At 31.6% G+C, this 24,118-nt stretch overlaps 1 protein-coding gene across 15 annotated transcripts in view; it reads left to right on the top strand.

The window, feature by feature from the left end:
* LOC108567137 (TLD domain-containing protein 2) overlaps positions 1-24,118 on the top strand; it is a 76,197-nt gene that overhangs the window by 38,794 nt on the left and 13,285 nt on the right. For 5 of the 15 annotated variants that reach the window (XM_017927414.1, XM_017927424.1, XM_017927423.1 and 2 more), the window contains 10 exons: positions 9,237-9,302; positions 11,584-11,684; positions 18,452-18,525; positions 18,901-19,105; positions 21,659-22,096; positions 22,142-22,337; positions 22,518-22,683; positions 22,814-22,825; positions 22,959-23,183; positions 23,243-23,385. In XM_017927414.1, the coding sequence (XP_017782903.1) occupies positions 9,237-9,302; positions 11,584-11,684; positions 18,452-18,525; positions 18,901-19,105; positions 21,659-22,096; positions 22,142-22,337; positions 22,518-22,683; positions 22,814-22,825; positions 22,959-23,183; positions 23,243-23,385 (1,626 nt within the window). Of the gene's footprint in view, positions 1-9,236; positions 9,303-11,583; positions 11,685-18,189; positions 18,375-18,451; positions 18,526-18,900; positions 19,106-21,195; positions 21,339-21,658; positions 22,097-22,141; positions 22,338-22,517; positions 22,684-22,813; positions 22,826-22,958; positions 23,184-23,242; positions 23,386-23,772; positions 24,112-24,118 lie in introns of those variants that run through there. The other 10 variants (XM_017927433.1, XM_017927417.1, XM_017927425.1 and 7 more) reach the window with 8 other exon arrangements.

Genomic DNA, 24,118 nt, shown 5'->3' with positions numbered 1-24,118 from the left:
GATTCAAGTTTTAACTCTACAAAATAATTGGTTAGGTTAATAATTAAATGTCAAAATTAGGTTTTAATATATTAGGTTAGATTTATGTTTGATCTCTGCAAATAATAGGTTAGATTAGCTGAGTAAACTCCATCACTTCAATATATTTGGTCAGTATAAATAATTGAGTGTCAAAATTAGATTTGATTATATTAGGTTAGATTCAAGTTTGATCTCTACAAAAAATTGGTTAGGTTAGCTGAGTAAACAATTTCAATACATTTACCAGTGCCTCCTTCTTATTTGGTCAGCATAAACAATTGAGTATCAAAATTGGGTTAGTTTATTTTAGTTTGGGTTTAAGTTTAATCTCTACAAAATAATAGATTAGGTTAGACGAGTAAACAACATCAAATAATTAAATGTCAAAATTAGGTTAGATTATATTAGGTTAGGTTAGCTGAGTAAACAATTTTTGCACATTTACCAATGAGTTCGTCACTTCTATATACTTGTATTATTAAAAGTGTCAATATCGTTAGTCAAATTTTAGTTATTTTATATTAGGTTAGGTTTAAGTTTCATCTCTACAAAAAATTAGGTTAGGCTGAGTAAATAATTTTAGTAAATTTACCAGTACGTTCTATATATTTCGTCAGTTTATCATTTCTACAAAAAATAGATTAGGTAACAATTTCGAATCTTTATTTTAATACTATTTAAAATGCTGAAAATGTATTTGATTTACAAATCCTTTAATTGAAATACAGATATTTTATATATAAATCGGTGTAATAATGATAATTTATATTACGTACTATTATTTTATAATAATGTAAAATTCTAAGTAAAAATTATTTAAAAATACTGACCTACTACATCACTTCCAAGTGACTAGTAAATATTCTTGTTAATGTTATATTATAATTGAGTGGTCGGATTAAAGGAATTCGTGAATGAAAATTTCGATTTTATGACTTTCGCCATAATCGTTTTCCTTTTTTTTTTGCATCGAATATAATTTGCAATTTAAATGAAAGAAAGTGCAATTAAAGTGCAAGAAATTTAAAAAATTAAAATAAACTCTATATAAATCTGAGTGAGTAACGCGAGTATAATAAAAACTCGTATAAGAAATGCTGAAATTTTTTGCATGACAACATGAAACGGTCGAAGGTCGAACAAACTGCAATGCAACAATTCCTGTCGCGGGGAGAGTTCTGAGGCCGGACGTTGAGGATCGTCGAGATATCTCTTTTGATCGTTGATTGAGCTTGACGTGCGGGTTCGTTAAGTCTGTTGTTGTACCCATGTTTTATTACCATTTTTTTTTTCATTTCGGTTTGTTATCATTGTTGAATCATTGACCGTTTCGCATTTAAGTCAACCGTTTTAACCTTATCCATCTCTTCAAAGGACTACACGGCGCACGTTTTCTGTAACAACATACCTTCAGCATCATTTGCAATCCGATATTTGGGTCAACATGCACTTTACATTTACAAAAAAAAAAATACAAGAAATTTACATGCGTGGGGTCACATAAAAGTTTATATAATTACATTCAGAAAAGTTTAACATAACTATTTAGAAGATTTTTTTTTGTTTATTATTCATATTCAAAAGTTTTTATTTAGAAGATGACTTTATGAAATCGTTTTTAAAATTAATTGTCACTTCATTTTTCATTCAAACTTTTTTCTTTTGATGAAATATTTACATTTTTCACTGATTACTTTACATATTTATTAACAATTTCTATAAATTCAACAAGTTTGTGTTAAGTTTTAATGCAAATTCTCTATAAGAGCTTTAGCTTCAAATGAAATAAGTGTAACAAATTCAATTAGTTTGTGTTAAGTTTTAATGAAAATTCTCTATTAGAGCTTTAGATTCAAATGAAATAAGTGTAACAAATTCAATAATTTCTTGTCTTTATTCAAATGAATGAAGCTTAATTTTTCTATTCAACAAATCAAATTGTTTTGCAAATAAAATAAATTATTTTCATCAATTGGATCAATTTAAGGAAATGTGATCGCTTTTTGAGTAAACGATTTAAAAGTAAATTTATTAAAAATGAAGCGAAGATGTAATTGATATAAATAAAGTCGGAACGAGGAAAACACGTCTATTTATAATCCGTTACAAGAATCACTTGAGAAATTGTATAATGATGACTTTATTATTGATAATGACGCATTTGAGCGTTTTTTATCTACAATTTCAATTAAATAAAATGCATTTATGTAATTGGTTTCAATTCCCTTATCGAAGCAGATTGTGTACTGATATAATTTATATCTTACAGATTATAAGAAAAATAATTTATCAACCTTAACATAACATCGTTTTATAACTGGATCAATGTTAATTGTTTTTTATTTTGTTATATAAAAAAAAAACGAAATACTTCGAGTACCGTTTGCAATCGATTTAATTTTAATTTTGCGATGTTACTAACGGTTGTTTTCATTTTCTGCTGTATACAAAAATAAAACCATTCTTTCTAGACTAAAAACATTACTTTTTACGAGGGTTCGAAGTACATGCAAATAAAAACTTTTATTTTTACATTCAGTTTAGTTATTTTTTTTGATGAGGTTTTAAATTGGTATTCTATATGCTTAATGCAAATAGTAAGTTTAATTTGCAAATTGGCGTTGATCAATAAATGTCGGTGTAAATCAAAATTTGAACTCAGGGAAATTGCGTTTGATTAGCTGCAGTAAAGTTTTATAATTCAATAAAACAGTTATATTTATTCGAGTTCATATTGAAAGAGAAAACGTGCATCTTCGAAAACTCGTTCTAAATAGAAGGCGTGCCCTAACGCAAGATCAATTTTCTAAATCTTAATTATTTCCATCAAAACATCTAATTGTGTTGATCCTCTCCTTTTCGCTTTAATCCTCTTTCGTTTAGAGAAGATACATTACATTACAAACGAAAAAAAAAACTCCGTTTCTTTCGTGCGACGAGACAACTTTCTACGATCGAAAAAGAAAATAAGTGTGTGTATAAGTTTGCCTGCTTCCTTCGCATTTGAAGAAACACTTTAAATTCGAGTCGAGTTCCTTATGTAGACGCGTGTTTCTTGTGGCGATCGGCCCACATCCGAAGGAAATGAAAACTGACCAAACAAAAACAACAAAAAAAGAATCGAAATTATGGCACAATCATAAATATGTAAATCGGATCTGCAGATCAATACACTTTTGCGTAGGTAAAAATTAGGCAAATCCGCTATGCACTTGACACACATTTTTCCACGATGTTTTCGCAATCTAAACTCATTATTTACCACACACTTTTGCACGTTGATGATAGAGGAAAATAAGAATTAAATTGCTGGAAATTAATATTCGTTTTAATAACAGTTCTGTTAATTATTGTATTTGATTGTTTTTGTCAAGGAAAACGTTTGTTTCGTTTGTTAATTGTTTGTTTTTTTGAGTCGATATTGTGGATTGATATTAATACAAGTTAAAAGAAAAAACATGTTTGTTGAATGTTTTTTTCATTTTGCGTCTATTATGTAGTCCCTGAGAGAGCAATAATCTGTTGGACTTTGTTGGGACTTAAATGCACACTTAGTTTATTGCAGTTTTTTCCACTTGGCATCTTACACTGTTTTGTTTTCTTTGGTTACAATGATGATATTTATAGAATAGAGACAAGTACACTGCCTCGGGGAACACCTTACTACATGTAGATTAGTTAGAGCAATATTTTTTTTTAAATAGAAAATTCTACAATGTAATTTTATTATTTTATAATAATTTGCAATTTCTACTCTCTTTATTTTGTTATTATTATATGCTGTGATTTACAGTTTTAACATGCATTATAGGCAAATTTACAAGAAAATGTACAGAATTACCATTAAATTTGTTTGGTTTGTTAATTCAGTTGCTGAAGTTGTCTGATTCAGTTGTTTAAAAATTTGTTGGGTCTACAAATTTAGGAATTTCTGGCTCCTCAAAGAGTAAAGATGATAAGTTTTTAGTTTCTTATATAAAAATTTCATTTAATTTTGACTGCTTTCGTTTATATAACCTGAGCATTACATCATTTCATGTGTTAAACTAAAACTCAAGTTGTAATGGTTATTATCATAGCAACAAATTGTAACATCAAATTAATAAATACTTAATGTTGGTAGATCTGATTTTGTTTAAAATAAGCACAAGTATGTATGCTTGAGGTACACCAAATGGAGAAATAAATTATTAATTTATATTATTACAAATTGATTCAATCATAACTTAATTCTCGATACCTTTGTTAATTAATCCAGTTTACCTTGTAAATCCAACAAATGCAATATAGGTTTAAAAAAAAACATCATGAAATCATCCAATTGAGATCTAAGTAACAATAATAACAAACAAAAAATACATTTTTATTGTTGTTTCGCAATTACGAATTTCCATAAATTAATATAGACGTGAACGTAAAATAATAATGCAAGGCATCTAATTACGAGAGATCTTTGAACTTATACATATTAATGAGAGCAGTTTAATTGCACAATCGCAATGCTAATCGTTCCGTTCGCACAAACAACAATGCATCTGCGGTAAATTAAAAGTAGTATATTTACTTACTTTGCAGAAGGAAAATAAATATTGTTATGTTTATTATTTTTTTGTTGCTTTGAGCTACACAGCAAATTGAGATTATTACTTGGCAATAACAAGACGTCAATTGAGTCTTATTATCAGCAAATGTTTAGTAAACAGTCGGAAATTTGATAGAGATGTATATGTTCGGACAGGACTCGCTAATCATCGGAGCAATGCTAATATGTTTGGTTGGCTTTTGTATATACTTTGAGGAAGGTTTTCGTATAAATCATTCTATTTTGGCCGAATCTTGGAAGCAATAAATATCCAATTGATTTATGGATATTAGTTATACACATATTTTTTTTCTGGTGTGTACGTTGAAAATATGCGAGTGGTTATTTTCAATCGATTTTATAAATATCGGAAGGATTTTTTTCTAAATTTTGTCGCCCCACGTTAGGAGCCGAATATTTTAACTGCTGTAAATTTCCACTTGAATTAAGAACGAGCCACAATGTGTTATGAATATGTTCGATAAACAAAAGTAATGCAAACATTCGATAGATTAAATTAAATTTTGTTTACTTTTGGTATGATTTCTGCAAATGTTTTTTGTTTATATAACTTTCTTTTTATTTTGTTACGGTTCGCTTCACGCTGAGTGCTAATTATTACGGAAAATTTCATTTTGTTTCCTAGTTTAATGAAAATCAATTATTTTTCCCATTATTAAATTATGTTAAATATTTTTGTCTTAAGAATGTTTTTATATACAAATGTATTCTAGTAAATTGCTTAAATAACGTTTTTTGCAATAGTCACAAAAATTAGTTAGAAAAAATAAATATGTAGTTATAATTCAAAACAACAAACAAAAACCGTTAAGTCTAAAACCAAGAAAATTAATGATTACTTCTTAAAATATCATCTTTTCAGAGAAATGTATTATAGATTTTTCAATGAAATTAAGAAAATACTAAAGATTACTGCAAAAAGTTAAGAAAAAATATTTGATTTAAATTTAATTCGAATTGCATTATGCAAAGTTTTTGAAAAGTTGATCTTTTTTTCTGACTTGAATCCAGTTTTGTTATTCAGGACCTTAAGTATGTATCGTAGACAGATCCTTGAACGGTTGTCAGATGATTCTTCCTCGGAATAAGAATATGCTATGAACATGATTAAAATTCTACCTGTACACCTGTCTTGTATACACTCGTATATATAGAGAGATTGAAAAGCAGAAAGATACGTAAAATTAATCATTTAAAATTCTTGGAAGTGTTCAGTACATTAAACAACAACAACAAAAAATAATGAATCCAATATCCCAAGGCGTCTGCGATATTGATACTAATATATAAAACGCTCACGAAACCATATGGGATGTAGTAATAATCTTCGTGCGAACAAAGAGAAGTTTTTTGGACGTAAAGTAGGAAAAAGCAAATTATCTTTTTGTTAAAGCTTTCATTACTTTTGTTTTAATGGATAAATGTTTGAAGCGTTTCCTACGTAAAAAACGCGAGCGTTTGATGCGATAAATGTTAACTAAATAGTGCCAACTGCAGCCTCACAAACAATGCGTTACAAAAGCGACTGAAAGATAATGTTTCATTATAATATATAGTGTTTGCTTAACGTTAAGATAATCCTTTTGTTTAATTACAACGAAACACTGCTTCTGTTCGCGCGTTTAATTCAACAGTCAAGTTTCAGAGAATTGTAATTAATCAACTTCAAAATATTTCATTTATTTACTTCGTATCATTCTTTCGTCCTTGACGCTCTGAAACACTTTTGATATAAATCTCTTCGTTTTTTTTTACTGTAATTAGCAGAGCGGACCCGTTTTGGTGGATTCGTTTATTGCATTCTCCTCGTTTTGGCATATTTCTCTTCTTAATTGAATTTTTGACGGGCCAGATGTGATTTAAGAGAGAAGTTGCGAAACTCGTAAATTTTATTTGCCACACTCGGTTAAATTTATAGAATTTAATATACACTTGTATATAAAAAGAAAACAAATCGTTTCTTATGTAATCGTTGTTTAATGTGACTTTCGAGTGCCAAAATGCAGGCAGACGTTGATGTTTCGCAATCGGAGTTTCATTTGACAACAACGTTAGAAGCATATTTCGAGTCACGTGTCTCAGTTTTATTGCACATGTTACTCACACGTTTTCAAATGTCAAATAGTTTTTGGGATTTAGAAAATAGTTTTTTTTTATACATATTCATTCTTCTCGTTTACTACTAAATTTTTAAGTCGTGAATCAAAGAAAACGTATTTCAAGAAGATCTTATAGGAATTGTATCAACAATAACAAAGGTACCAATATTAATCGAATTTAAACAAAATTTGTTTATTGAAACAACGTATTTTTTTTTATCGATTACGTTCATTGTTATTCTTTGTTTATAAACAATGTGTATTGTTATTCATCGACTATTAATTTTATCAATAATCAATACTTTTTTATTGACAGCAATACTCATTTTTACTTTCATTTTATTATAATCTATATTATTACAAATTTAGAAGTAAATATTTCATTGATTCTAAAAATAAATTTTAAAGTTTCAATTAAATGAAATTAATTATTTTAAAATTACGAAAATAATAAATCGAACGTTAATTTTGAAGCTTTGACATTTCTGTTTTGATATTTGACAAGTTTTTACGTCTTGGTTTCATTTTAGTTTGATATTTTCCTAATATATAAATGTATCACAATGTGCAGAATTGTTATCACCAAGAAATAAAATTGTAAACAAATTAATTACATTCCTTAAAATGTAAAAATTTTAAAGCTTTGACATTTCCGTTTTGACATTTGACAAGTTTTTACGTCGTTGACAGCAATACTCTTGATTTTATTTTAGTTTAATATTTGCATTTACATGCAAATTTATATTAATTAACATCACAATGTGCAGAATTGTTAACACCAATAATTTAAATCGATGGAAAAATTTGATTTAAAAAAATAAAATTGTAATTAAATTAATTACATTCTTTACAATTTAAAAATTTAATGAAATGAAAAGATCTCAAGTTAAATAACAAAAGTCAAACTGTCTTTTTTTATTACGGAAATAATAAATTGGAAATGTGAAAAGTATCCAAAGTTTTAAAGCTTTGACATTTCCGTTTTGATATTTGACAAGTTTTTACGTCGTTGACAGCAAAACACTCTTAATTTCATTTTTGTTTGATATTTTTATATACATGTAAATTTATATTAATTAATATCATAATGTGCAGAATTCTTAACACCAATAATTTAAATCGATGGAAAAATTTGATTTTAAAAAATTAATTACATTCTTTACAATTTAAAAAATTAATGAAATGAAACGATCTCAAGTAAAATAAAAAATGTCAAACTGTCATTTTTTTTTAATTACGAAAATAATAAATTGGAAATGTGAAAAGCATCCAAAATTTTAAAACTTTGACATTTCTGTTTTGACATTTGACAAGTTTTTACGTCATTGACAGTAATACACTTAATTTCATTTAGTTTTGATATTTTTATTTATATGTAAATTTATGTTAATTAATATCGTAATGTGCAGAATTGTTATCACCCAGAAATGAAAAAATTGACTTAAAACAATTAAATTGTAAGCGAATTAATTCTTTACAATTTAAAAATGTAATGAAAAGTCAAACTGTCATTTAACTGTCATCATGACAGTTTAATCTAATTATATGAACTCTTTGCTGTATAAACTAAGTGTTATGAAAAATGAAATAAAATAAAATTTCGAAACAAGAATGTTTTGCAAATTTAATTTGAACAAAAAATGAATGAATGATCACGATGATTTATGCACGTAAAATACGATTTGTATTTAGATAAAACGTGAATATAAAGGTTAAATATTAAAGTAGACATGATTCAAGTCACGTAGCAAGAAACAATTGTTTAATTTAACACTGTCTTTTCGCACGAACGAACAAAACTACAAATATTGCAAACAAGAAAAAAAATATGTCAAGATGTTTCGTGATTATACACAATCATTGGATATTCTTAGAAGATTGATTTACGCATTGAAAGTTGCGAATGCTAATAACATGTTCGTTTTTTTTTTACTGTAATGTGAAAATCTGTTGAGAAAGAATAATACAGAAGTCGCGTGAGCACGCGACTTCTGTCACAGGCAATTTCTGCATTACCACCGTCTTTGCTATCCTCCGTTTCATTTATTTTGCCATTCATCGATTGCATAATTAATTTACATATGTAAATAAGCGCGGCGGAGTTGTGAAATAACTCTTTTGTTCTACATCGTTTCGTCTCTTTCTCTTCGCGTTGCTTTAATTTCGACCCAATGATTCATTCGCACTTATTAATTATTTGCATAGTTCCAACTGCGAAATAATAAAGTTTGCGGTTGCCGTGCGCGTATTTAAATCTTATTATTAATTGCTGCTACTGCTCAATTCTTTGGCGCTATAACTAATCTTCGTTTCGTTTGCAAAATAAACTTGTTGATAAATATTTTTACGAATTTACCAATATTATTTATTTGTCTCTCTGAATCACAATTAACATTGCTTTAATTATGTGTTTTTCGATTATTATTTTTTGCTATTAATTTATGCATGGTTTTAATTTTTTTTTGTTTTTCTCTTTTTTTTTTCGTTTTTGTTCGTGGTTGATGCATGGTTAGGGCACGAAGAGCATCCCAAGATGTCGGTACAGTCACTAAACATAGCGAACATTTCCCATGGACGAGGTAAGGTTTTTTTTTATTATTATTTTCGCTTTCAATTTTCGTAACAATGATACTACTAACAAGATTATTGTTTATTTTTATTTATTTATGTGTTAACCTTAAAGTGGATTGTGTTTTACCTTGGAACAGTTTTTTTTTAGTATTATTATTATTTAGTTTGGACGTATTCAATTTGCGATGATTTACATATGAATTGAATTGATTGATCTTATGATAATAGCTTTTGAAATATTGCGTGTGTTTTTTTTTCTGCCGGATTTGAATTAATGCAGTGACAGAAATGTGAAACACCTGAGTGCTAAAGTGTTTTGAGTTATCTAATGAAAAACAGCACGTAATTTATGGGTTGTTCTCGAAAAACCTTACTCGAAATAGAATTCGCTATTTAAAGATTTAAAGAAAGTCACTGTTTTGTTTATACTTTCATTAATCATTTTTTTCCTTTCTTCGTTGTAATTTATTTTAACAACAGATTCAAATCATGAATATTAATTTGTTTAGCAGAAAAAATATGAAACAACACTTAATTACAAATGTATACTTGCTTAATATTCAGAAAATTATCTTGTGGAATTCTTATTAACAATTTGTTTTTGTTACCCAATTATCAGGTGTTAATTAAATCTTAGTAGTAGATCAACTATGTTTACAATATTAAATTGTTGTCAAGTAGATTTATAGATAAATCATTGAAGTGTCTCAACTGTATTTTTATATGTTTATATTTACAATTATAAAAAAACGTTTTTAGTTCGAAATCCTTAAACAATTTAAAAGCAACTTTTTTGAGGGTTTTTGTGAATTATAATATTTTTTATGGATACAAACATGATGAGCGGAAGCGGGTGAATTCCAATATTCTCTTCTTCATTATCGCCAAGAATTTACTTTTACCCCATTTGGGGTAATTTACCCCCTGTTTTTAATTAAATTATTGCATGGATAATGTTGTAATGATTTTATACATCGATAATCCATTTTTTAACTGTACTTTATAGTTTGTAGTTAACATTAGTTCTGTTTTTTTACCATCTTCATAACAGATGAAAGAGAAAGAACAAAACATAATTTAGTGAATATTAATAATATGAAACTTTAAAGAATATGAGTAGAACACAGTTTTATGACTTTATAGTTTATTTATAGTGTCGTTCAATTTCATCAAAACACCGCATAGTGCGATTTTCTATAGAATATTTCAAAACAAACTTAAATTTTCATTTATTCTAAAAAAAAAATAGTACACAAAATTATTTTTTGATCGGTTTTTCTTCCTCAACAGTCAAGTTTCTTTTTATATGGTTTTAAAGTCCTCGATTAGTTCGGTTTCAAACAGTGAGAGATATTGGATGAACCCGCACTATGCGAGGTATTACACCATGAAACGAATAAAAATCTATATATAAATTAATTTATTTCCTTCACTTTCATTCCTGCTATCATCGAAAAATCTTATGATATAAACACGTAATTGTTATTATCTTCGTTTTAATTGGTCAGGAAATATTCCGTGCTCCAAAGACATATCAATTAAATACGTTAACGCAGGACTAATAATAGAATACACACTTTCATTATAGAAACGAAAGCTATCCGGTCAAGAAATGTTGTTTTTTTTTTCTATAGTAATTGAATAGAAATACATTTTCACGTTTGCGAGAATCTATTTATAACATGGATTGTTTTTAAACATGATCTCAAGCACTGCAGCAAATTTTCAATCCATTTATATTTTGATTTACTCAATTCGATTCGTTTCTTAATTGAAGATTTTATCAGTTCGTTCTTGAACAACTTTCGCTGTTTTCAATTGTAACATTAAAAAAAAACTCATTCAAGTGTTTTATTTTGGCAAATCTCCAGTATTCTTAAATATTAGTTTACACGTGTTATTTTTTATAGATAGATAAACAAGTTGTACAACATAGTTGATCTTAGTGATGACATCTTAATATTAATTTTTCATTTAGTTTTTTTTTTGTTTTCACTACTTTTTAAACAGTTTTATACATATTTTTCAAAGAATTTATTAATAGCATTAGTACCTGTTGTTGTTAGAAGCTTTATTTCATAAGTGTACATGGACAAAATCAAACATTTTCTTACAGATTTTTTAAAAATAACGATATTGAATATGTTCAAAGTTGAAATCTTGAATTTCTTTTAATTAACTAAAGTTCCAAGGTAAATCAATCAAGTATACTATGCTTAAATTACGTCTACACGAAGAATAATTGTAGATAACTTAAGAATTTTACCTAATTGCAATTTTTTCTTTTAGGAGTAAGAGCAGGAGCGTGGACCACGGAATCACCACTCCGTTCGATCTGGAAGCGCTGAGAGCCAAAGTGGAAGATCAGGTCGACAAGCATCTCGACAGAGGTGAGTTTATCCTTCGTTTTGCAAAGATTATTAACTTCTTCGGATTATTCATCATCTCCGGTTCTGTGTTTGCTTCCTTTCGTTTCCGCGCCGCGAATGCTCGGCGGAGCGCGACCGGAAACGGCCAACCTTTCTACGCGGAGCTCGCATTTTCTAAGTTTTCTTTTGATACTTAATTGCTGGACGCGATAATAATTGTTTGATGAGCGCATAAAAATGCATTTGGAAAGTATGCACATTTTATTGAGCAACTTTCATAGACAATCGGAGAAAATACATAATGGTTTTTCCTTTTTCCTTCTGCAATTGTGTGTGGACAGCAAATTAGTGAACTACACTTATTTTTTTTTTCTTTCTATCGTTTATAAATGAAAGTATGTTACATTCCGTTATATAAACAATATGAAATTAACACTTTTCTAAAGAAAAATCAACAGTCATTTTCACATTAACCTAAATTACAATTAATTAACTTTTCAATTTCACTATTAGATATTGTCAACAATAATTATGACGTCTAAACTGTCAATTAATTTAACTTATATTTATTGACGTTTCTACTGTAAATATCACGCACAATTTAATGACAAGTTCAAATTTGTCGATTTTATAATTTCACGGATTATATAAATAAATTAACAAGTTTATAATTTAATAATTATTTAAACCCAATTTTCTTGACGTTTAAACTGTCTAGAAAGTAATAACAACACTACGAATTAATAGAAATGGGTTATAGGTTAAAGGTTGTCATTATATTGAAAACAACTTAAATGCAACATTTATATTGATTCATTTTTAAACGGTTAATTTCAATAATATCAATTGAATAACAGAAATAGTGGAATTGTGTTAATGTTTAAATAGTCATTTTAATATTACTACTTTTATGAATGAACAACAGAAAGTTGAATGAGAAATTATATTTCATTTAAAACTGTCAATTTTTGTTACAAACGGATAACAGAAACATTTTTTTTTAAATAAAGAGATTTATATCAATTTATTTATTGATATAAATCTCTGCTTCCTTTTTCTACATTTCTACCCTTTTCGGGTTTAACAGCCACCACAAATTTTTGTTGGTTTTGGGAATCGAACCAACGACGTTTCGTATCAGAGTTTCGTGATACAGGCGACAGAAATAATTTAAAGATGTAATGTTTTTTGACATATGAACTGTCATTTTTTTAATTAATAAAGATGATTTAGGAGGACAACTAAATGACAAGACCTAAATTAATTGACATTTAAATTATTAATTTCACAATTCCACTATACGAAAACGTGTTATAGACATAATTAAGAGGCGTAACTTAATGACAGGATTAATTACAGTAGTTCTTATCTTGCCGGACAAGAGAAATGTCACAAACGAACAAATCGGTTACGTCATAAATTAAATGGCGCACAATATAATTAAAATTTATAAAAAAAAAAAACAATTCATAATAAAGATTGATCCGAAATATTAATATAGATTTTTTTTTTAACTCAGCGCAAAATTAATAACACACCTGCGATAATATCGCAACAATTAATTCTGCGTATTATACCTTCGGGCAGTAACAGATTAAGTCACAATTTAATTCCTCTAAATATTTCCAATTCAAATATTTTTTAGTTAAAAATGATGACAATGAAAATCCCAGTGGTGAATTTTCATCGTTTCATTATATTTGGCTGTAATTCGCTTTCAAAAATGAAATTATTAAAAATTAATATTGATTTTCTCAGAATCTATAATAGATAGAATGAATCCAAAAGATTTATATGAAAGTTGGATATCTGGGGAAATTTTGCTGTGGTTTCATCTATTTGGCTGTAATTCGCTTAAGTAACTGAAATGATTAGAAATGAATGCTTGAAAAAGTAGTGATTTTCTCACACAATAATAGATAGAATGGATCCAAAATGCTCAACTCGCAATATTTTTTAGTTACAAAATGACGACGGAAGTATCGTTTTTTTGAAGTTTACTGTGGGCCCATTTTAAGATTTGAGGTCCCCTTGTTTTAAGAGCCCCTCCTGCGTCTGTGCGAAAATCCGCCACTGCCTTCGGGCGTGTTTTCGCCGCTACCGTTTCTTGCGATGGTCGCTGTATGTGTGTGTCTTTCGCCTCTGATTTCTAAACCAATTCTTGATTCTTGGTCGGAGCACGAGATTTCGTTGAAAGAAAATGAGACCAGTTTCTGCGTTGTCTTGCGATGAAAACGGCGACCTGCAAATAAAAGTAGAAGTTGCGAAACCTCGCGAACCGCGTTTATTCGCAGTTCGCTTCTTTCAGTTTAGAAGCGGCGCGGCGGAGAGTTAAGGTCGCAAAACTCGTAATAATCGTATCCTCGGTATATAACTTGACCCTTTTGCAATGACACACTTACCACAATTTAATGTGTCTCGTTTATTGCTCTATCTTCGCGATTTTTCTGTATATATTTATAAACGTTTATAATATTTTTTTATTCTATTTACTTTTCTCGTTCGATCTCTCTGGTTGCATGAGATTGTATTCGAAAATTTGTTGCATGCAGAAACGAGAGCGAAAGTGAGTTTTAGATATTGTTTCGCACGCTCTCGATGACTGCGAAACAAGAAGAAGAAATAAGCGAAATTTCAACTGTGACGTCGTTCTCTTACTTACATGACTGCTTTTTATAACGTGCCGATCTATCGGTATTTCATATCTCATGTAACACCTCTTATTATTGCATTAATATTTAAACTTCTGCAATAAATTCCTTTCGATATATTGATGAATATTTTTTTGCTAAACTACATACAAATTAAATCTCCTTTTTGAGCTTGCACTTATGTAATAATATACGCATTTTGATTAATCAGCGCTCGGAAAAGTTCATCAGACGTGCATTTAATACATATTTAATTAAATATATGAACTAAATTCAATTTCATACAACCTTACTCGAGTTGCATTTGGGTGATAATTAAATTTACAGACCGGGTTCATTAAACGCTTTTAATTTTATGTTCAATCATGAATGCATTGAGCACGGCGCTATTGAATCATCGAGAGAAAATAATTAAAGATCCGTGCTGCTGCTGCAGCCTGTGTATGTTATAGTTAAATGGAAATGTTGCGATCAATCGATCAAATTGGTAATTGAAGTTTATGGCCGAAATGCAAACAACAAAATGTCTGATGATCGTCAGACAGACCGATGCCAACGATGGAATTCGCGCCGGTATTAATAGAACGTCGGGGATCGTACATCAAAACAACATTAAATTGACTGCATCCATTCTGTATATGAGATTATAGTGCTCGTGTAATCTAGCCAAATTCGCTTGCATCGAAGCCAGATGTTGTTTTTGTTGTTGCTATGGTTACTTTATTTATTACTGCGATTAATTACCAAATCTGGATCTGATAGTTCGCTAATTGCCCAGTCGAGACTTACGTCCATTGTATTAATTGGCTTAAATTGTCCAGTACTTTGTTATTAAAGATTACGCTGCCAGTTGAACATCTTTTTTTTTATTAATCATCAACTGACAACATCTAATCTTTTAACTGTAACTGGATGTAACCTACATTTTGTAACCTTGACTTTTTGCAATTAAGAGATTGTATTTAAGTTGATATATAGATAAATGATGCAGGAAAACAAGATCAGTTAGTCTACTTCAATTGAATATTCACATTTATAAATTACAAATAAAAACAATATATGTTAGATACTTACAAAGCGTCAGTTTTGAGGAAATTACATTAAAAAATAAATAAATTTTTAAATCTATATTCAAATTATATAGATAAGAGAATAAATAATTAATGGTTTTGTATCTAAAAAAATGTTTACTGAATTTCTGCTTAATAATTAATATTCTTTGATTAAAAAATATTTTATATAAGTAAATTAAATTTAGACAAAATGGAGTTGAAGTGATTTTTACGAAATATGCTATTAAATATATTTTCATTTTTCTTTTGATGTACCAAGGGCAAAGATCAAAAGTTTGTTAGAGACTTAAATCCATATTTCCATCTTCGGGTAAACGTGTAAAAATATATTTAAATAAAATACGATTTCTTTGATCTGGGCCAACATTTCTTCGATAGTTTTATTGTTGAAACTAAGTTATTTTCAATAAGTATCCCGATGATTCTATATTTGTAGTTTCTTTGAACTATTTTCTAACTCTTTAGAATAAATATATAAACATTATAAAAAATATAACGATAAATGCAATTGGAATATTTAATTATAAAAGTATTTCAATTATTTAGGTCATTTTGTTAATATAAAAATATTTATAATGGTTTTATTATTTTCATTAATTTGGTAACAAAATTTGATGTAATTTAACGCAATTAATTAAGAGATTCTTTTTTTAAATTTGCAGTTTATAAATGTTTTATATATTGACATTTATTGCAACAATTACATTGAAAATAGTAAACAAAAAATAAAATATTATGTTGTTTGAAATAGTGTATTCTGTCCGCAATAAAACTTCTTGTTTTCGGTTTATTTGATTGAAAAGCGTCAATAGAACGTGACGGATGTAATGCGAATTAAAAACGCGTGCGTAGTTATATTCAAATTTTACGACTTATTGTGCTCAATTAAATCGAACGAAATTGCATAACAGGTATACCAAAAAAGGTGTACGCCGCGCAATAATAACACAATTATTCTTCATTTTCGTTTCCTATTTCTTCATTATTTACGACGCGTTTCGACATCGAATCATAATGATATTGAAATGAATGAGCTGCGTGTCGCTGTTTTTTTCTTCTTCATCTTTAATATTTTCATGTTACATTCACTCTTTTGCTTCCTCGTACGATGCGTTAATAATCATAGAAAGAAATTAAGTACAAAGGAGGAACGAGCTGTACATAACAATGAGAGTAGAAGAGCGATTTGAAAGTCAAATGGCGATCGGAAATTGATTTGCGAGAAGAGGCGAAGCCGTCGGAACCGGAGGGAGGTTTTATTTGATGAACACGGGCTTAAAATAGAATCTCAAGGTGAGCCGCATTCGCCGAGTTTGATAACCTATTTACAGTTTTCGCTCTACTCCTCCTCTTTTACACTTTTTTTTTTTAATTGGAAATTGTGTATGTATTTGCATCGATCTCGTTCATATGGAATGCTGCGATTACGGGTTGGGCCAGTTTGGAGAAGACTGTCTTCCGGACTCATTTACAAAATACAATCTTCGACTTCCGGGTGCGCGAGTCAAAGACGTCGACGGTGGGCGTGTCCCGAATTACACAGGTGGACGCCCCGAGGCTGGTTTTCGCGCATCCAGTCATAATTTCCGGTTCAACTTCCGGGTTTCGCGAATTGCAGTGGGCGTGTCCGCAATTAGACATTTGTTTTCGCGATTACTGTCGATGCTTGCCGATTGGTCGAGAGCTGAGGTCGCGGAATGCATTTCACCCGGTCTCCTTGAATGGCCCAACCCGGTGTGTCTGCGTGCCTCGTTTCCGCTTCCGATCTTGAGGAATGCTCCGCACGCAAACGAAATCCGAAGATCGAAAGGAAAAACGTAGAAGTTGTATCATAAATAATGAAGCGTTCGGGTGTCTTGGAAGAGTAGGAGTAAGAGCAGGAGGTTAACCGGTCTCTATAAAATTTATTATTTCACACCCAACTATTTACGGTCGAAGCTTTTAAAACAGATTACCGGCAATTTTTTTTTATTAAGTTGCGCACACCCGAAACCGTTAGTCGTGCGTTGCGTAATACGCTTTGCAAGGAATAAAGATAATAAAAAAGACAAAACCGTCTGAAATTGACATACCGTTTCCGATTAACTCTTATATAAGATTTCGGTGCTCATTCAAGCGCGCTTCATAAATAAACAAATAAATAAATAAACAAATAATTGCCGCATCGTCTTCCAACGGATTTACGTAATGGCGAAAGCCAATTTGTTTGTGCATCCGGGCAACAAACTATATGCAGCACACTCGAAGCACGCAATCATTGCATGCGCAAAACACGAAATAAACGAGCCCGCAAAAAAAATCAATGGAAATCGCATGTCTTTTCGTGAAGAACAATGAACATTTTCCTTCTTTATTTTTATGATCGTACTCTTATTTCGGGTATTTAACGTCTCGATTATATTGATTTTCTGTTTAAATTATCGGAGTTTTGTATCATATTCGTATTGAATTTTTCTTTTAAAGAGCTGTAATATTTAATTTAAGAAATTTGAAATTTTCTCTTTGAATCGGAAAAACGCAGTGATTCGTGGCGCCACCTATAATCATCGCGATAAAGAATAACAAAAAAAAAACTTAATTAAATTTAATTATAATTCGCACAAAACGAAATCTATTTTAATTAAAATTTGTAATTAAAATATTTGCGGAATTTGTTTGGTATGTTTATGGAATGCGGGCGCGCAGCACCATCTAACGCCGGATAGGCGAAAAACGATCGCTGTCAGATTTGACGTTTTGTTGGTTTTGTTGCCGGTGAAACAAAAAAAAAAACGAAAACATAAACATACGTCGCACGATGTCTGTTGTTGATTTGGCTGTGCCGCCGCGGAGAGTGTCTTCTTTGTGCTAGCAAAACGTCGCGGGAAAAGCGAAATTTCCGTGTAGATTACGTGAAAAAACGTTAACGATGAATTTCATCGAGGATTATTTTAACGAGCACGTTAACATCGGCGTCTACGTTAACCGTTGCAACAGAAGGATCTCAGGTTCGACGTATTTTACTGTCTGATATTCATATTGTCCGTTGCGGATGCTAATATTCAACCGTTTTCGTTCGTTGCAGATATCGATGGGTCTAACAGCAGCTTATCGGAAAGGAGAAGAATTGGGCCCCCAGAGAACACGATCACCTATCATGTAAGTGTATCCATCCATTTGGATTCAGTTGAAATATCGAATACAGAATACATATATCGTTACGATTTCCACCAAAATGTTTACTGCATGATTCATGTGATAAATCTATATACATATGCATGGGAAATGTGTGGGTCAGAGGTTATCACCATAATTATTATGCCTTTGCAGCGCATTGTGCAAATCGTTTGTTTCCATTTCTATTTTTTTTTTCTCTTATCTATTTTTCGCTATAAATCATTTATGACCTCGTGAATCAATTAAACACTCCAATGCGGTGCTACTTAAGTTAATTGAGATTTATGTTATCTATATATTTAGCTAATATATTTTTATGATTGTATCGATTTGATTATTTTGATGATTTTTTTTTAGGTGGCTGATAGGGATACGCTGACCTCTGTCGCGGCTAGATTCGACACGACACCCTCCGAGCTGACCAAATTGAATCGCCTAGCGACGCCCTTCATCTTTCCTGGTCAACAGCTTTACGTCCCAGCGAGACAGCCTATCGATAACGATTCCGATAGTTCTACGCCCATTGAAGACACCCACGACGATCTACCACCTGAAGAAAAAGGTAATCATCCCCATATAATTACGGTTAATTTCATTTCTCGGAATCGTTATAGCTTTATGATATTTTAGTTGTCTTTTGAAGACATCTCAAATACGTGATTTTACTTTGTAATGGTCACATTGTTTTTTACATTGCACGAATTTAGTATTCTAAAACAGTAGAATATTTCTGCTTTGTTTATTACATTGGAAAATCGTATAGAGTGTTTACTAAATCACTAAAATACGATTATGTCAAGTGCAAAAAAAAAGTATTTAGTTTTTTGAATTGCAGGTAGTTATAAATACAAATTTGTAACATCAGAGAACACAAACAGTACATGTTCAATTTAATTAAACTGTGCTCAGCGATACACGAAATATCAGTTACAACTCATATTGATTACATTAAATACGAGAACAATAAACAAACAAATTAGATCTTATTTATTTTCTACATATTTTATTTTTTGTTGTAATGTCTTGTATAATAATTATTATAAAAAATTAAATTAAAATAAGTACATATAAATAATTCTAATATTCTAATTAGATTAAAATATTTTTTATTCGAATTGCAATAAAAAATGGAAAATGTTGTTCCTCAAGAAAAGTTTTGATGTAAAATTTTTATATATTTTTAAAGCATGAGCGAAAAGACTGGAAATTACTAAAGATTTTGTTTTGACGATATTTATAACGTGGGTTTAACCAGCTATCGCCAACGCATAAAACTCTGTGTTTTATCTGTTTAGGCAACAATTAACGTTAACTAGATTAATACTTTTGCATACGTTATTTTATTTTAGTGCAAGCCTAAAAGGCGTTTTATCTTTATTGAGTAATTATTTGTATACAATAAAGCGGTGGTATTCAAAGCGTTGATTCCTGATTGGCTTGGTAAGGCAGCACATGCGGGCAAAATAGATACATATATATATAGAAAAGGAATGTAGGCGATCTGTGTATGTGACCTTTCCACGATGTTCCATCTGGTCAATTACCGCCCAAAAGATTGCCGAGATAAATTGGAAGAGCAGAGATATTGATGGTTAGCCAGAATGTTGTGTGTCTGGCAAATAATCGTGTATACTTTGGCGCTGTGCGAAAAGGTTTATGGTTTTATTTTATAGAAATCAAAAGACTTTTATAAACAATTTTTTACAATTATATAATAAAAAATTATTATTAATACACTATTGTCATGCGCTCTTGAAACTAAATTTGAAAATTAATATATTTAAATTATTAAATAGGTTCGATAAAACAATATATTACTTGTTTACTAATGATCTTCAGAGTTTATACATATTTGTCCCTTTAAATAACGAATAAAAAGTTTCTTCGTACATCGAATGTTTACCATTTGAGAAGGACAGTGAAGTGATTGAAAAACTTGAGCGAAGTCTCCTTGCAAAAAAAGAAAAGGATTTATAAATAAGTTCGTTCATAAAATCTACAAAAATAAACATTGGATTTGTTTATATAGTCTTATTTGTTTGGGTCTTCAATAGATGGCATTAAGAACACATGTGTATATCTATATTTAACCACGTGTTGCATTACAGCTTGCAACGGTTTCTTTTGAATGCAGTTTATTATTAAAAAATCATCTATATTGTTGATTATCATTCGGAAAAAAGTCAATATGTTATAATTATTGTTGGAAAAATGGCGTTTGTTAATAATATTAATTAGTTTTTAAACTTGAAATACTTTTATCTCTAACACTTTAATTTTCATGATTATAATTACAGTAATTTTACTTGAAAGTACTAAATGATTCCATGTTTTGTCTTGATCTTATGACTAAATCAATGTGATGAAATCAAGTTTATGTAAGATTCTTCTATGTATTTTTATAATTTACATTGATGTGGGTTTCTTTCTGCGTTACGTTCGGTGCGGTTGAGACGTTTTTGACTATGCATCAAGCCGTTCTTCTTGACTATTCTTCCGACTTCCTTTTTTTATTTCGCGGCGCGTCTCCGATGAGCAAGCGAAAATGAGTAATTTATAAATAGAAACTAACCTATCGGTGTTGTACAAAACATATGTACGGTTTCGTCGACGTACGAAGTTTGATAACGAACGGCTGCAATTGGGGGGCCTGTATATCAGGATATTAAACACGCTCGAGGAAAATACATAATATTTTGTTGAGTTTAGACCTAGAGAACGCGCGCACTCGGTCCGTGCCGACTACAAATGGGACACTAGAGAATAAACTATGTTTGGTTTATCATTTATCCAGAGTGAGTCTCTTTAACCATTAGACACATCTTTCTTGTGACTTTGTAGTCTGTAATTTGCTTTCGTAAGTTACCAAATCATTTTTTTTTACATGTAAAGTACAGCCGTGTCTGCTGTTATTTGTACAACCAATTTGTACGGTGACAGACCCAAGGCCGTAACGGTGATGACGTTATGTGGACAGCTGATAACGTGTCACCGTGGCTAATCAGGAAACGCACATGTTTATGTTGTTTGTTTGGAAACGTCAAGAAATATGATTAGCAAGCGACGTGTCAATGTTTATTCAATTATTCATTCATATTCATTTTTTTCTTTCTAGAATTGTTGGATAATTTGCGACCGGTGAGTCCGAAGCCTGGCCATGCGGAAAGAATTCGAACACCGTCTTGTAACACGGACAGCTTCGCTGATGAGGAGTCTGCTATTTACAAGAGGTTCCTCAAGATCAACGTCAGACATATCACAGATGGCCAAGGCGTGGTCTCTGGGGTGCTGCTCGTCACGCCCAATGCGGTTATGTTCGACCCGAACGTCTCCGATCCTTTGGTCATCGAGCACGGCCCCGAAGCCTACGGTGTCATCGCACCCATGGAGTTCGTGGTGAACGCAGCCATTTACAACGATATCGCCCACATGCGCGTCGGCCACGTGGAGAACACGTCTGGTAGCAGCACCGAGAAACCGGAAATATATTATCCCAAAAACGACAAAGTTACGGACTCGCTGCTGGTCAAGGACGAGACTTTCCCGGAACTAGGTAAATTCATAAAACCGCCTTTTATTTCTTTGTCATGATGCATAGTTTTAGTAACCGGCGACGATGCCGAGTCTATATGCTCGTGTACCGAGCGAGAGGGAGATGCCTTCCCGAAGGCTTTCGAACGTGATCTTGTCACGCCCACAAACCTAGAAGATGCCGAACAACCGCAGAGGAGCATTGAGGAGAGGCGAAAATCATTGTTGGACCATCACTGGGCCATCCCTTCCAAAGACCGGGCGTACGTTAATTAAACTCTAAAAACTATTAAAACTCGCATTCCTGAAATATAATCAGATTTTCTACCACAATTAGCGCATTCACCAGTAGTGTGTTTCAGGTCTAAACTGCAGGAACGAGTGATAAATATTTATTATTACATAAATGCCTAGATTATATGCTAATTGTATTTTTGATTTAGGTCAATGGACACGGACGATTTACCGCTGTCTGCATCTCCCGGTCCGTTGGCTGAAGAGCAGATCGAAGAGGAGGATGATTTATTAACCAAACAAAGTTGCCACGACTCTGGCATCGATATTAGGGATACAAGTATCCCGCCAATTGTACCTGTTGCATCGAAGAAAGTGAGTAGAACCGTAATCGATTAATGCGTGTTTGTGTCCATTAATGAAATCTCTACTTAATAACTGTTTTATTAATTTTCTTTTCTTTTCTACGAACTAATAACTAATGCGCAAAATTGGATTTGAGCAGCCACTGACTCAGGTAATCAAAATGTACATTTTCTGATATACCGCTTAAACGTCGCAAAATATTCTATCCGTGCCTTTTGTATTAATTGCATTCCGTATATTAAAAAATATGACATTACTTAACAGTGTGTTCTTTTCGGTTTTAGGTATATAGCGATGCTGATATTGTCTTATCTCGTGACTGGGTTCCACCAATAACGATTGCTCCCACACAGATCACCAGCACCGAGACGGACAGTCCAGGCCGAAAGAAGACAAGCTCAGTCTCCTTCAGTCTCGATTCCAGTTCTGAAGCGGAGCCAAGTTCGGCATGCTATTCGAGCAGCGAGCGCGAGGAAGTCGACAAGGGCGGAGAGAGCCGGAAAAATAAAGTATGATGCAATGGTCATATAGACACATGGAATATGCTCAATTTTTATGTATTTTTTAGATGTTGAAGAGGTTGTCGTATCCACTTTCTTGGATGGAAACTCTAGCAGGCGACGGAAGCAAAGATGAACACGATAAGTCGAGCCATCCGCATTCCGCTGATGCTCACCACTCATCGTCTATGTTTTCTAAAGTTTTCTCTAGGTCAGTATTTTTTAGGCGCTTTCTATCAGATATCATAATTTTTCTAGTTTATTTTTTTGTTACTTTTGATTAATTTTCGGATGTGTTTCGTGAAGATTGGTCATTTTATAAAAATCTGTAATTTGTTAATGATTTCACGAAGCATGTCCAATTAATGCTGTTTGGTGATGGAAATATTATTGGTATGCATTGTTGGCGTCGTAACTAACTAACTAACTTGTGTGTGTACTCTGCTGCCTCCATCGAAAACGAAATATCTCGAATAAAACCACCACGGCGATCGGACAATCTAATTGGCTACTCAAAATTGAAATAATTACCAAAAAAACAAAAACGAAACGTACTGACGATTATACGAAATAAAAACGGGTACGAAATGAAACTCAGTTCACCTATAAACCTGGTGGATTTCGGTACTGGCCTGTTCTTGAGCAAAACTCCGTCGGAGGACAGCGGCGGCTCAGGGGGGCCTCACTCAGGAGGCAGTGGGGGGCCGCCTATGACGCCCGCGACTGGCGCCAACTCCGATTCCCCGCACACGGATAGCTCCAGCTTTTTCCCAACGAACATTATCAGTTCGATGGGCGCGAGCGTCGGTGCGATGGGGGCCCATGTGGGAGCCTCCGTCGGGGCGACGGTCGGCGCTGTAGGTGAGGCTGTCGGCGCCTCCGTCAACGCCGTCGGCGGCGCCGTCAACGCTGTTGGCGCCACCGTCGGCGCCGTTGGGTATGTC

Source organism: Nicrophorus vespilloides, unplaced genomic scaffold (genome assembly GCF_001412225.1).
Source record: "Nicrophorus vespilloides isolate i.1.1-1 unplaced genomic scaffold, Nicve_v1.0, whole genome shotgun sequence".
Lineage (NCBI taxonomy): Eukaryota > Metazoa > Arthropoda > Insecta > Coleoptera > Silphidae > Nicrophorus > Nicrophorus vespilloides.
This window is presented reverse-complemented; position numbering and strand designations above follow the sequence as displayed.